The sequence below is a fragment of the Hemiscyllium ocellatum genome, chromosome 11 (genome assembly GCF_020745735.1).
Source record: "Hemiscyllium ocellatum isolate sHemOce1 chromosome 11, sHemOce1.pat.X.cur, whole genome shotgun sequence".
Lineage (NCBI taxonomy): Eukaryota > Metazoa > Chordata > Chondrichthyes > Orectolobiformes > Hemiscylliidae > Hemiscyllium > Hemiscyllium ocellatum.
In genome coordinates, this window is record NC_083411.1 from 100809058 (window position 1) to 100824042 (window position 14985).

A 14985-nucleotide genomic window follows, 5' to 3' on the forward strand; every position below is an offset into this window, starting at 1 on the left:
CTAAGCACAAGTCGGCACGGTGGTTAGCACTGCTACCTCACACCGCCAAAGACCTGGGTTCAATTCCCACCTCAGGCAACTGTCTGTGTGGAGTCTGCATATTCTCCCAGTGTCTGTGTGGGTTTCCTCCGGATGCCCTGGTTTCCTCCCACAGTCCAAAGATGTGCAGGTCAGGTGAATTAGCCATGTTAAATTGCGTGTAGTGTTAGGTAGACAATAGACAATAGGTGCAGGAGTAGGCCATTCAGCCCTTCGAGCCTGCACCACCATTCAATATGATCATGACTGATCATTCCTAATCAGTATCCGCTTCCTGCCTTATCCCCATAACCCTTGATTCCACTATCTTTGAGAGCTCTATCCAACTCTTTCTTAAATGAATCCAGAGACTGGGCCTCCACTGCCCTCTGGGGCAGAGCATTCCACACAGCCACCACTCTCTGAGTGAAGAAGTTTCTCCTCATCTCTGTCCTAAATGGTCTACCACGTATTTTTAAGCTGTGTCCTCTGGTTCGGCACTCACCCATCAGTGGAAACATGTTTCCTGCCTCCAGAGTGTCCAATCCCTTCATAATCTTATACGTCTCAATCATATCCCCTCTCAGTCTTCTAAACTCAAGGGTATACAAGCCCATTTGCTTCAGTCTTTCAGTGTAAGGTAATCCCTCCATTCCAGGAATTGACCTCGTGAACCTACGCTGCACTCCCTCAATAGCCAGAATATCTTTCCTCAAATTTGGAGACCAGAACTGCACACGGTACTCCAGGTGTGGTCTCACCAGGGCCCTGTACAGTTGCAGAAGCACCTCTTTGCTTCTATACTCAATCCCTCTTGTTATGAAGGCCAGCATGCTATTAGCCTTCTTCACTACCTGCTGTACCTGCATGCTTACCTTCATTGACTGGTGTACAAGAACACCCAAATCTCTCTGTACTGCCCCTTTACCAAGATTAATTCCATTGAGGTAATAATCTGCCTTCCTGTTCTTGCCACCAAAGTAGATAACCATACATTTATCCAGATTAAACTGCATCTGACCACTCACCTAACTTGTCCAGGTCACCCTGTAATCTCCTAACATCCTCAGCACATTTCACCCTGCCATCTAGATTTGTATCATCAGCAAATTTGCTAATGTCATCTTCTATATCATTAACATATATTGTAAAAAGCTGCGGTCCCAACACTGATCCCTGTGGTACCCCACTGGTCACTGCCTGCCATTCCAAAATGGAGCCATTTATCACTACCCTTTGTTTCCTATCAGCCAACCAATTTTCAATCCAATCTAGTACTTTGCCCCCAATACCATGCGCCCTAAGTTTACTCACTAACCTCCTATGTGGAACTTTGTCAAAAGCTTTCTGAAAGTCCAGGTACACTGCATCTACTGGATCTCCCTCGTCCATCTTCAGAGTTACATCCTCAAAAAACTCCAGAAGATTAGTCAAGCACGATTTCCCCTTCATAAATCCATGTCCTATCCTGTTACTACTGTCCAGATGTGCCGTAATCTCATCCTTTATAATAGACTCCAGCATCTTTCCCACCACTGAGGTCAGACTAACTGGTCTATAATTTCCTGCTTTCTCTCTCCCACCTTTCTTAAAAAGTGGTATAACATTAGCCACTCTCCAATCCTCAGGTACCGATCCTGATCCTATCGAATTCTGGAAAATAATCACCAACGCATCCACGATTTCCCGAGCCACCTCCTTCAGTACCCTGGGATGTAGACCATCAGGCCCCAGGGACTTATCAACCTTCAGACCTAACAGTCTCTCCAACACCAAATCCTGGCAAATGCAGATTCCCTTAAGTTCAGGTCCTTCAGTCGCTGTTACCTTAGGGAGATTGCTTGTGTCTTCCCCAGTGAACACAGATCTGAAGTACTCATTTAATTCTTCTGCCATTTCTTTGTTCCCTGTAATATATTCCCCTGTTTCTGTCTTCAAGGGCCCAATTTTAGTCCTAACCATTTTGGAGGGGAATGGGTCTGTGTGGGTTGCTCTTCGGAGGGTCGGTGTGGACTTGTTGGGCCGAAGAGACAGTTTCCACACTGTAAGTAATCAAATCTAAAAAAAAGTGTGGAGCATGTTGGAATAGTCTTCGCTTGTCTGGATGAGTGCAGCTCCAGTAGTACTCAACAAGTTCAAAGCCATCAAGATCAAAGTGACCCATTTGATTGACACCTCACCTACCACTTTCAGCATTCAGATACTTTAGCACCAGCACACAGTGAGAGTAGTATGTACAATATACAGAATATGCTTCAATCATTCACCAAAACTCCTTACGCACCATCTTCCAAACAAGCAACGTCTACACCCAGAAAGGCAACCTCTACACCCAGCAACATAGTAATATCACCATCTCTTTGCCACAAATCATCCTGAGTTGGAATCATATCACCATTTCTTTATTGTTATCCCTGGAACTCCCTTAACAGCACACACCCCATGGAGTGCAGTCATTCAAGAAGCAGATTAACACCACTTTCTCAAAAACAATTCAGGGTGGTTAATACGTGCTGGCTTAACCAGTGATAACCACATCTCTTGGCAGAGCTATTTATCTGCCTGACAGTCAGATGGCTAGCAACTCTTCAAGGTAAGACCTCTTCCCAAAAGAGAGGCAGTGATTCCATATGAAAGCAAGTAACGCTGCTTCCAACAGTTAAATTGTTGTAATGCAGCTGCTGGAATTCTAGGTGTCTGCAGCTCACAACTGCCCCACCCCCACTCAACCCCACCCCTGACCTTTTAGCCATATATGACGGAGTCTGTAACCGCAAAACATCCAACCATATGTGTCAGAGACACAGCCAAAAGAAAGTAACACAACTTCTGCCAAATCCCATTGTCTTGTTCATGGGAAATGGTATCAGTAATTGCAGCATATAATTTATTTACATGTGGTTCAACTCATTGTTAACAAAGTTCTAAGACTTTGGATTCACATCATATAAGGCTCTTTAATACGTGATTGGAGCAGACACCACATCAACATTGCTGTATTTTTGACAGCTCATTATTGGAAACAGTGATAAATAAACAAAGGAATGGAATGGGCATATGGGATTAAAACTACCACATGCAGAGAATGAACAAAAGTATAGATTATTGTTTGGTCTGGATGGTCTGTTTTTAATTTGTAATTTCATTCATACAGAATTACATGTAACTGAACTTTGTGGTTTGTATCATAAATACCCCTGTTTCTGCTCTATTTTTGAAAGTGAAGAAACAATTTGCTAACATTGCTTAAAATTTTTATTTTTGAAGTTTGAAGATGTATTCTGCTATGCAGGTTACAGCTCCTTTCCTCCACCTTGGTGCAGTTATTGCTGTGACGATCATGGCTTGGTTCATCATTGATCAACTTTTTGAGTCAAAGAGAAGAAGTGAGTAACATAAAGACAACACACGCTGCCTCGTGCTCCCACGAGGAGGTTGAACAGTTCATCAACTTTACCAGCACCTTCCATCCCGACCTCACATTCACCTGGACTGTCTCAGACTCCTCCCTCCCCTTCCTAGACCTTTCCATTTCTATCTCGGGTGACCAAATCAACACAGACATCTACTATAAACCGACTGACTCCCACAGCTACCTGGACTACACCTCCTCCCACCCTGCCCCCTGTAAAAACGCCATCCCATATTCCCAATTCCTTCGTCTCCACCGCATCTGCTCCCAGGAGGACCAGTTCCAATACTGTACAGCCCAGACGGCCTCCTTCTTCAAGGACCGCAGATTCCACCCAGACGTGATCAACGATGCCCTCCACCGCATCTCCTCCACTTCCCGTTCCTCCGCCCTTGAGCCCCGCCCCCCCAACCGCCACCAAGACAGAACCCTACTGGTTCTCACCTACCACCCCACCAACCTCCATATACAGCGTATCATCCGCCGTCATTTCCGCCACCTCCAAACGGACCCCACCACCAGGGATATATTTCCCTCCCCTTCCCTATCATTGTTCCGCAAAGACCACTCCCTTCGTGACTCCCTCGTCAGATCCACACCCCCCACCAACCCAACCTCCACTCCCGGCACCTTCCCCTGCAACCGCAAGAAATGCAAAACTTGCGCCCACACCTCCTCTCTTACCTCTCTCCAAGACCCCAAGGGATCCTTCCATATCCGCCACAAATTCACTTGCACCTCCACACACATCATCTATTGCATCCGCTGCACCCGATGTGGCCTCCTCTATATTGGGGAGACGGGCCGCCTACTTGCGGAACACTTCAGGGAACACCTCTGGGACGCCCGACCAACCAACCCAACCACCCCGTGGCTCAACACTTTAACTCCCCCTCCCACTCCACCATGGAGATGCAGGTTCTTGGACTCCTCCATCGCCAGACCATAACAACACGACAGTTGGAGGAAGAGCGCCTCATCTTCCGCCTGGGAACCCTCCAACCACAAGGGATGAACTCAGATTTCTCCAGTTTCCTCATTTTCCCCTCCCCCCACCTTGTCTCAGTCGATTCCCTCGAACTCAGCACCGCCCTCCTAACCTGCAATCTTCTTCCTGACCTCTCCGCCCCCACCCCACTCCGGCCTATCACCCTCACCTTGGCCTCCTTCCACCTATCACATCTCCATCGCCCCTCCCCCAAGTCCCTCCTCCTTTTCTTTTATCTTAGCCTGCTGGACACACTTTCCTCATTCCTGATGAAGGGCTTTTGCCCGAAACGTCGAATTTCCTATTCCTTGGATGCTGCCTGACCTGCTGCGCTTTAACCAGCAACACATTTTCAGCTCTGATACTCCAGCATCTGCAGACCTCAGAAGGGCACCAATTTCCTGGGGGGTAGGTTTGCTAGCACTCTTCGGGGGGGTTTAAACTAATTTGGCAGGGGGATGGGATCCGGACTTGTAGTCCAGTAACTAAGCTAGCTGTTTGTCAGGATGTCCAAGAATGTAGGGAGGCTGTGGAGAAGGTAGCACTGACAGGGAATACTTGCGGACACAGAGATGGGCTCAAGTGCGTATACTTCAACGCAAGGAGTATAAGAAATAAGGTGTGGATCAGTACCTGGGACTACGATGTTGTGGCTATCACGGAAACATGGATAGATGAGGGACAGGAATGGTTGTTGGAGGTTCCTGGTTACAGATGTTTCAGTAAGATTAGGGAGGGTGGTAAAAAAGGAGAGGGGGTGGCATTGCTAATTAGAAATGGTATAACGGCTGCAGAAAGGCAGTTTGAGGGGGATCTGCCTTTGGAGGTAGTATGGGCTGAAGTCAGAAATAGGAAAGGTGCAGTCACCTTGTTGGGTGTTTACTATAGGCCCCCCAATAGCAGCAGAGATGTGGAGAAACAGATTGGGAAACAGATTTTGGAAAGGTGCAGAAGCCACAGGGTCGTAGTCATGGGCGACTTCAACTTCCCAAATATTGATTGGAAGCTCTTTAGATCAAGTAGATTGGATGGGGCGGTGTTTGTGCAGTGTGTCCAGGAAGCTTTTCTAACTCAGTATGTAGATTGTCCAACCAGAGGGGAGGCCATATTGGATTTGGTACTCGGTAATGAACCGGGACAAGTGATGGGCTTGTTAGTGGGTGAACATTTTGGTGATGGTGACCACAATTCTGTGACTTTCACCTTGGTTATGGAGAGAGATAGGTGCGCACAACAGGGTAGATTTTACAATTGGGGGAAGGGAAATTACGATGCTGTAAGACAGGATTTGAGGAGCATAAGTTGGGAGCATAGGCTGTCAGGGAAGGATGTGGTGGAAATGTGGAACTTTTTCAAGGAGCAGATACGACGTGTCCTTGATATGTATGTACCTATCAGGCAGGAAAGAAATGGTCATGAGAGGGAGCCTTGGTTGACGAGAGAGGTTGAATATCTAGTAAAGAGGAAGAAGGAGGCTTACATAAGGTTGAGGAAACAGGGTTCAGACAGAGAGTTGGAGGGATACAGGATAGCCAGGAGGGAGCTGAAGAAAGGGATTAGGAGAGCTAAGAGAAGGCATGAAAAATCCTTCGTATGTGAGAAACATGAGGATGACGAGAACGAGGGTAGGTCCGATCAAGGACAGTAGTGGGAGATTGTGTATTGAGTCGGAAGAGATAGGAGAGGTCTTGAATGAGTACTTTTCTTCAGTATTTACGAACGAGAGGGACCATATTGTTGAAGAGGAGAGTGTGAAACGGACTGGTAAGCTAGAAGAGATACTTGTTAGGAAGGAAGATGTGTTGGACATTTTGAACAACTTGAGGATAGACAAGTCCCCCGGGCCTGACGGAATATATCCTAGGATTATGTGGGAAGCAAGAGAGGAAATTGCAGTACCGTTGGCAATGATCTTTTCGTCTTCACTGTCAACGGGGGTGGTACCAGGGGACTGGAAAGTAGCAAATGTTGTGCCCCTGTTCAAAAAAGGGAATAGGGATAACCCCGGGAATTACAGGCCAGTTAGTCTTACTTCTGTGGTAGGCAAAGTAATGGAAAGGGTACTGAGGGATAGGATTTATGAGTATCTGGAAAGACACTGCTTGATTAGGGACAGCCAGCACGGATTTGTGAAGGGTAGGTCTTGCCTTACAAGTCTTATTGAATTCTTTGAGGAGGTGACCAAGCATGTGGATGAGGGTAGAGCAGTGGATGTAGTGTACATGGATTTTAGTAAGGCATTTGATAAGGTTCCCCATGGTAGGCTTATGCGGAAAGTCAGGAGGCATGGGATAGAGGAAAATTTGGCCAATTGGATAGAAAACTGGCTAACCGGTTGAAGTCAGAGAGTGGTGGTAGATGGCAAATATTCAGCCTGGAGCCCAGTTACAAGTGGAGTTCCACAGGGATCAGTTCTGGGTCCTCTGCTGTTTGTAATTTTTATTAATGACTTGGATGAGGGAGTCGAAGGGTGGGTCAATAAATTTGCAGATGATATGAAGATTGGTGGAGTTGTGGACAGTGAGGAGGGCTGTTGTCGGCTGCAAGGGGACTTAGATATGATGCAGAGCTGGCCTGAGGAGTGGCAGATGGAGTTCAACCCTGCCAAGTGTGAGGTTGTCCATTTTGGAAGAACAAATAAGAATGTGGAATACAGGGTTAACGGTAGGGTTCTTAGTCAGGTGGAGGAACAGAGGGATCTTGGGGTCTATGTACATAGATCTTTGAAAGTTGCCACTCAGGTGGATAGAGCTTGTAAGAAGGCCTATGGTGTATTAGCGTTCATTAGCAGAGGGATTGAATTCAAGAGTCGTGAAATGATGTTGCAGCTGTACAGGACTTTGGTTAGGCCACATTTGGAGTACTGTGTGCAGTTCTGGTCGCCTCACTTTAGGAAAGATGTGGAAGCTTTGGAGAGGGTGCAGAGAAGATTTACCAGGATGTTGCCTGGAATGGAGAATAGGTCGTACGAGGATAGGTTGAGAGTTCTCGGCCTTTTCTCGTTGGAACGGCGAAGGATGAGGGGTGACTTGATAGAGGTTTATAAGATGATCAGAGGAATAGATAGAGTAGACAGTCAGAAACTTTTTCCCCAGGTACAACAGAGTGTTACAAGGGGACATAAATTTAAGGTGAAGGGTGGATGGTATAGGGGAGATGTCAGGGGTGGGTTCTTTACCCAGAGAGTGATGGGGGCATGGAATGCGCTGCCCGTGGGAGTGGTAGAGTCAGAATTATTGGCGACCTTTAAGCGGCAATTGGATAGGTACATGGATGGGTGCTTAATCTAGGATAGATGTTCGGCACAACATCGTGGGCCGAAGGGCCTGTTTTGTGCTGTATTGTTCTATGTTCTATGTTCTATGTTCTATGTTCTATGTTCTATGTAAAGACAACACAATGGCAAAAAATGCAAGTCGCTGTATTTCAGTCTACTTTTTAAAGTGAGAAGTTATAATCTAAATTTCCCTTGGTAGATTCTGCTATCAAGTTTATTGTGATGGGTAGACTTGTATTTGCCTTGAGAAGCTAGTAGTGAGGTGTCTTTTTGAATCAACGATGTTCATTGAATGGAGTGATTGGTATACTGACATTGCTGTTAGGCAGAGAGTTCCAGGATAATTGACTGAACGACACTGAAGCGACTGAAATATTTATTTTCCTTAAAGAGGCCATTTGGCACATCGAGTCTGCACCAACCCTCTGTGGCATACATCTGTTGTTCTTGTGCTTCTCAGTGGTTATCATCATGGATTTGGAATGTATTGTCATAGGAGTCTTGGTGTTTGCTGCAGTGCATCGTGTAGGTGGTACACACTGCTGCTGCTGTATATTGATTGTAGAGGAAACAAATGTTGAAGGCAATAGATGGAGTGCGAGACAAGTGGACTGCTTTATCTTTGATGGTATCTAACCTTTTGAGTTTTGTTGGAACTACATTCATCCATGCAGGTGGAGAGTATTCCATAACATTCCTGATTTGTTCCTTATAGATGTTGAACTGACTTTGGGTGTTCGGAGATAATTAACTCACTACAGACTTCCTAGCCTCAGACCTACTCTGTAACTACAGTATTTACAGGCTGACCCAGTTCAATTTCATGAGGTGGAGGCACTGACACTGGAGTGATAGTAATGCCTTGAATGTCAAGGGCAAGGTGGTAGATTGTCTCTTGTTGAGATTATCATCACCTGACATTTCTTTGGCATGGATGTTAAATGTCACTTGTCAGCTCGAATCTGGATTTTTGATTTAGATCTTTTTAAAATGGACAAAAGTACTTTACAGCCTGAGGAGTCACACATTCAACTGACATTGTGCAATCCTCAGTGAACATTCCCACTTCTAACCTTATGATGGAAGGAAAATCATTGATGAAGCAGCTGAAGCTTGTTGGGCTTACAACTGTACCCTGAGAGATGTGCTGGGACTGAGATGAATGACCTCCAACAAAAACAACCACTTTCTATTCAGCTCGGTATAACTCCAACTACCAGAGAGATTTCCCCTGACCCTCATTGATTCAAGTTGTGCTTGAGCTTCTTGATGCTGCACTTAATCAAATGTTGCTTTCAGTTCAAAAGTAGTTTCTATCACCTTAAAATAAACACAAAGAACTGTAGATACTGGAAATCTGAAAAAAACAAAGGATCCTGCGAGACGCAACAGATTTGGCAGCATCTGTAAGGAGATAACGGTTAATGTTTCGAGTCAGGTGACCCTTCGTCAGATTCTGTACTAAAAATGCTTTGTGCTATTGCAAAAATATTTAAGGTCCCATTTCTTTTCTGGCACCAAGTGCCTTCAGTCATTTCTGGACATCATATGGAGTGAATTGAATTGCTGAAGGCTGGCATCTGTGATACTGGAAATTTCAGGAGGAGGCAAGATGCATCGACCACTTGGCACCTTTGACCAAAAATGGTGGCAAATGCTTCAGCCTTATTGTTTACATTAATGTGTTGTGCTCCCCATCATTGTGAATGGATGTTTCTGGATAATGCCTCTTCCTGTTAGTTATTTAATCATTCACTATAATTCACTGTTGGATGTGGCAGGACTGAAGAACTTAAATCTCTTCAATTGATTATGGGATTGCTTTGCTTTGATTGTTGCATGCTGTTTCTGCTGTTTGGCAGGCAAGTAATCTTGTGGTTTTGCTTCAGTGCTTGTCACCTTAATGTTAAGTGGGCCTGGTGTTGCACCTGGCTTGCTTTCCTCTAAGTTCTTCATTGAACTTTGATGTGGATATTGTTACAATATGAAGGTGAACCCCTCTGCTACTTAAACCCCAACACCCAGAAAAATCTCACCTCACCTCATAAACTGTTAAAATATGAGTGACAGAGAACTCCCAAATTCCACAATTTAAAGAAAATAAGATCAATTTTTTTTATCTATAAAAGTGAACATTAACTACAACTATTCACAATTCTAAGCCCCCCTTTCTCTTACCTGCTTACTATCTGGCTCCAGTTCTATAGCAATATACTGTTCCAATAAGATGCATATTAAAATTACATCAACTTAATTTCAAAATCACACAGCTGCTGTCATCTTCTGTCTTTCTGGTCTGAAGATCTCCTTGGGTCATCATCTTTCTTTTTACTGTGAGTGTATTTCATAGGAAAAGTTACCTTTGATAGACAGTGTTTCCTAATTTCTTGGCAGCCTTCATCTTCATAACAATATTGTGCAAATTTTCGATGCTGCCAGGAATCTTTACATTGAGAAAGAGCATCTCCAGAATTCAGACCCACAGTACATTTGAATTTTCAACCATTTGTATACATCTGGAAATGGTATACAGATATATACCATTTATAACTCAAGTCCTAGAGTTCTAACTCAAGTCCTAGAGTCATGGAGTCGTAGAGCTGTACAGCATGGAAATACATCCTTCAGTTCAACTCATTCATGGTGACCAGATATCCTAAATTAATCTAGTCCCATTTACAGCAGTTGGCCCATATCCCTGTAAACCCTTCCCATTTATATACCCATCCAGATGCCTTTTGAATACCATAATTGTACCAGCCTCCACCACTTCTTCTGGCAGCTCCTTCCATACACACACCACCCTCTGCGTGAAAAGGTTGCCTCTTAGGTCCCTATTAAATCTTTCCCCCCTCACCTTAAATCTATACTCTGGGGAATCTAAACAAATCTAATCTAAACAAAGTCTATGTGTCAGGATCAACCAACATTTGGATAGTCAAGGTCTGATTAGACATGGTCAGCATGGATTTGTGGACAGAAAGTCATGTCTGACAAATCATTTAGAGTTTTTCAAAGACGTAAACAAGAGGATAGATAAGGGCAGGGCAGTGGGTGTTGTATACATGGATTTTAGTAAGGCCTTTAACAAGGTCCTGCACAGTGGGCTAGTCATGAGGGTTAGGTTACATGGGATCTAGGGAGAACTAGCTAATTGGATTCAAAATTAGCTTGATGGTAGGAAGCAGAGGGTGATGGTTGAAGGTTGTTTCTCAGACCAGCAGCCTGTGACTAGTAATGTGCCACTAGTAATGGTCAGTGCTGGGAGTTTTGTTATTTGTTATTTATATAAATGGTCTGGATGTGAATGTACAAGGCATGATTAGTATGTTTGTGGATGATAGAAAATTAGGAAATATCATTGGTAGCGAAGAAGCTTATCAAAACTTACAGAGGGATCTTGATCAGATGGAGAAGTTGGCTGAGGATTGCAAGTGGAATTCAATACAGATAAGTGTGAGGTTTTGCCCTTTGGAAAGTCAAAACAAGGAAGGACTTTACAGTAAATGGTAAGGTCCTAAGGACTGTTGTGGAGCAGAGGGACCTTGTACGTAATGCTTTGAAAGCAGCATCACAGGTAGACAGGGTGGTAAAGAAGGCATTCAGCATGCTCTCCTTCATTGGCTGAGGCGTTCAGTGTGGAGTTCGGACATCATGTTACAGTTGTATAATCATTGGTGAGGCTGCACTTGGGGTATTGTGTACAGTTTTGGTCACCCTGTTATAGGAAAGACATAGTTAAACTGGAAAGAGTGCAAAGATTTACTTGGGTGTTGCCAGGAGTAGGCCTGAGTTTTGGGAGAGGTTGGCTGGGATAAGACTTTGTTCCTTGGAATGTAGGAGGAAGAGGGGTGAACTTATTGAGGTGTATAAAATCACGAGTAACATCGATAAGATGAATGCATGCAGGTTTTTTACCTAGGGATGGGGAATTGAAAACTGGACAGCATAGGTTCAAGGGCAAAAGTTTAAGAAGGACCTGAGGGGCAATATCTTCATGCAGAGAGTGGTGTGTATATGGAATGAGCTGCCAGAGAAGTGGTTGAGGCCGGTACAATAGCAACATTTAAAAAAAAATTGGATAGGTACATAGATGGGAAGAGTTTAGAAGGATATGGACCAAATGTGAGCAATTAGAACTAGCTGAGGGGGTACCATGATCAGCATGTAGCATTTTAGGCTAAAGGGCCTGTTTCCATGTTGTATTTCTCTATGACTATATGATTAATTGGGACCAGCCAATCTGTGCTTATTTTCATCCAATTACCTCACTGGCTATCAATACAATGTTTGGAGATAATTGTCTAATCATTACTCACTGGAATTATTTGGAGTGGGGCTTGACCCTTTAGTTCAGAGTGTGATCATTAAAACCAAATGTTTACTCACCATTTAACTCACTTTATGGTTGAAAAAATGTGTACTGCGTATGTCTTGTTCCTGAAGGGAACTGTCTGCCAACAACACAAAAGTAAAAGAAAATTACCCTGATGACTTCAACACTATTTATGTGCAGTAACAAAGATTCTGCTGGGAGACCAGTGCAATGAAGACAAATATCTTCACTCAAAGTGTCGTGACTATTTGTAATTGTCCGCTGTGAAGAGCTATGGATATTCAGTTGATAAATTATTTCAAGACCGAGGCTGATCGATAGATATTTTGAGTGGACAAGAGAATCAAGTAATATATCAAGTGATATGTGGATGAGGCAGAAAATAGAGTTGATGTACATGTCCATGCATGGCTTTATTAATGCCAGACCATGTTTCATAGATTGCATTATCTACTCTCGTTTCTTTTCCTTACATTCTTGTAATGTTGATGTCCTAAAACAAAAATGAGTCAAAGCCAAACAAAAATTACTAAAGTTACCAGGGTTGATTCAAAACAAATTTTAAAACAGAAATCTTAATGTCCAGTTGTAATGGAGACAAACTGGGAGAACTTTAATGAGTTCAGACTTACTCTGTATTTCAGGTTTATTATTAGTTGGTCTAGTTTCCCAGGAACCTGGCAGATGAAAAGAGGAAACAGCAACTCGAGCAAACTGTAAAATGTCTTTCGTGCACGATTGTGGGCGAAGAAAGTGTTGCCCTTTTCATCCTTACCCTTCCATGGAAATTTGCTTCATTCTATTATTAGACCATCCTCTGACAATTTCCTGAACCTCATCTCATCATATCCATCTATTTCAATAACGATTTCAATGGCATTCACCAATGTTTTTCAACTTCCAATGTCAATCAGTCTACACAATGTCAATGTGTCCCTCTCTTTCCCCTCCAAATGACCACCATAACCCAAAATATTTCCCCAATCAAAAGTATGTCAACCCACTCTTTTTCTCCTTCCTTCCTCTCCACTGTATCCAGAGCTGAAGGCCATTTGTCATTCTGTCAACCTGACTGTGACCAGGAGATGAAGTCCAAAGATGTTAATCAGAACCTACCCTTAAATTCAGTACCTTCTCCAGGGTGCTGGTATCCCTGGGCTTCCCAGTCAGAAAATTCACCCTCACTTGTCTACTTACCCCTCAATATCAAGATCAGGATGCTGAAATGGATAGTTGTAGTATTGAAATCTCAACAATGGAGATTTGTCACCACTTTACACTTTTGTTTTCAGGTTTGCAGGTGATTATACCAATGTTCTACCTTGGAGTGGTGATAATTCTTTATTTCATTCCACTTGCAATTTCCTCCCCTTGTATTATTGAAAGGGAAGATCTGCCACCACGACCAGCCCTGATGGGACACCGTGGAGCACCCATGGTAGGTACCTGCTATTCTATTCCAGAAAGACAGTTAGTGAAGGATAGAACTAGAGCCAATTTTACACATTTTAACAATAATTTAGCGAGTTACACAATACAAGTATACACCTGCTAATGTAGCAAACACTGTCTCAGACTGTATCTATTTGTGAGGGCTGAAGTGAATAACCAGAATCTTTACATTTAAACACAGTTAATATTGAATTAACATGTTCTTTATCGATGGGACTTGGCTAGGATGTGTTTAATACTGTTGCTATGCATAGGATGCATTAGATGGTGACAGTTCTATATATTGTTTTAGTTGGCGCCAGAGAATACCCTGATGTCATTTGAGGAAACTGTGAAATGTGAGGCATCTACTTTTGAAAGTGATGTACAGATCAGGTATGTGATGAGGAGCCGTTTTAAAACCATCACGTGTATTGGAGTTATCTTACTGATTTGATTTCATTATTTTCTAACATTTCCAACACAATCCCTCTGTAATCATTCTGACCCCAACGTCAGCTCCCCCATAATCTCATGATAGAAAAATGAAATACAAACAAGAAACATTGAAAGTACTCAGGTCAGGCAGCAACTGTGAAAGGAGAAACAGAATTAATGACTGGAAAATTCTGTGAGGTTTGAACACACTTATATCCACTCGAACTTTTCTCCTGCTTAAGAAAGTTCAATCCTTACTCTAGGCCGAGGTAAGGCTTCAAAAGCTTGGAAAAAAAAGTTATTGAAATCATGATTAGATTAGATTCCCTACAGTGTTCAAACAGGCCACTTAGTCCAACAAGTCCATACCAACCCTCCAAAGAGTAACCCAGCCAGACCCATTTCCCTCTGACTAATGCACTTAATACTATGGGCAATTTAGCATGGCCAATTCATCTAGCCTGCATATCTTTGGACAGTGGGAGGAAACCAGAGCATCCGAAGGATATCCACATATGTGCAAACTCCACACAAACTGTCACTCAAAGCTGGAATCGAACCTGGGTCCCTGGTGCTGTAGGGCAGCAGTGCTAACTACTGAGCCACCACACCACCCATAAATGGCAGGAAGGTTATAGAGATTTTTTTGCTTTTGGCACAAGTCCAATTTCTATTTGAGAGACCTGGGGTTCTCTATTGCACTACCATTGTCCAGTCTGCTGGATTTAAGGTACGGTCACCAGCAGGCAGGGTACAGATATCAAGTGTTTATCAGGGTTTAATAACCAGGACCACAGCTCTTTATGGGGCCCATTATGTTAGAAACCAGGCCTTGAGCAGACTCCTAGCCAGTAATTACTGTCCCTGCCCGACCAGCAGGCAGATACTCGTCTACTCACAAGCCATTTTATTCCGGTTGGTTGAGTTATATTTCTGTGGAAGTTTTAGCATACATGCATCTACACATTTATAAACATATAAATTAGGAACTGGAGTAGATGGTTCAGCCCTTCAAACCTGCTGCAATATTCAAAATGGTCATGATTTGATTGTGATGAAAAATCCACATTTCTGCATACCCACAT

General features: G+C 43.5%; 1 protein-coding gene across 1 annotated transcript in view; it reads left to right on the forward strand.

Annotated features, from left to right (window-relative positions):
- Positions 1 to 14985, forward strand: part of gdpd2 (glycerophosphodiester phosphodiesterase domain containing 2) — a 77762-nt gene that overhangs the window by 10493 nt on the left and 52284 nt on the right. Inside the window, exons 3-5 of the mRNA XM_060832304.1 lie at positions 3311 to 3404; positions 13324 to 13469; positions 13776 to 13858. Coding sequence (XP_060688287.1) covers positions 3311 to 3404; positions 13324 to 13469; positions 13776 to 13858 — 323 coding nt within the window. The remainder of the gene's footprint in view (positions 1 to 3310; positions 3405 to 13323; positions 13470 to 13775; positions 13859 to 14985) is intronic.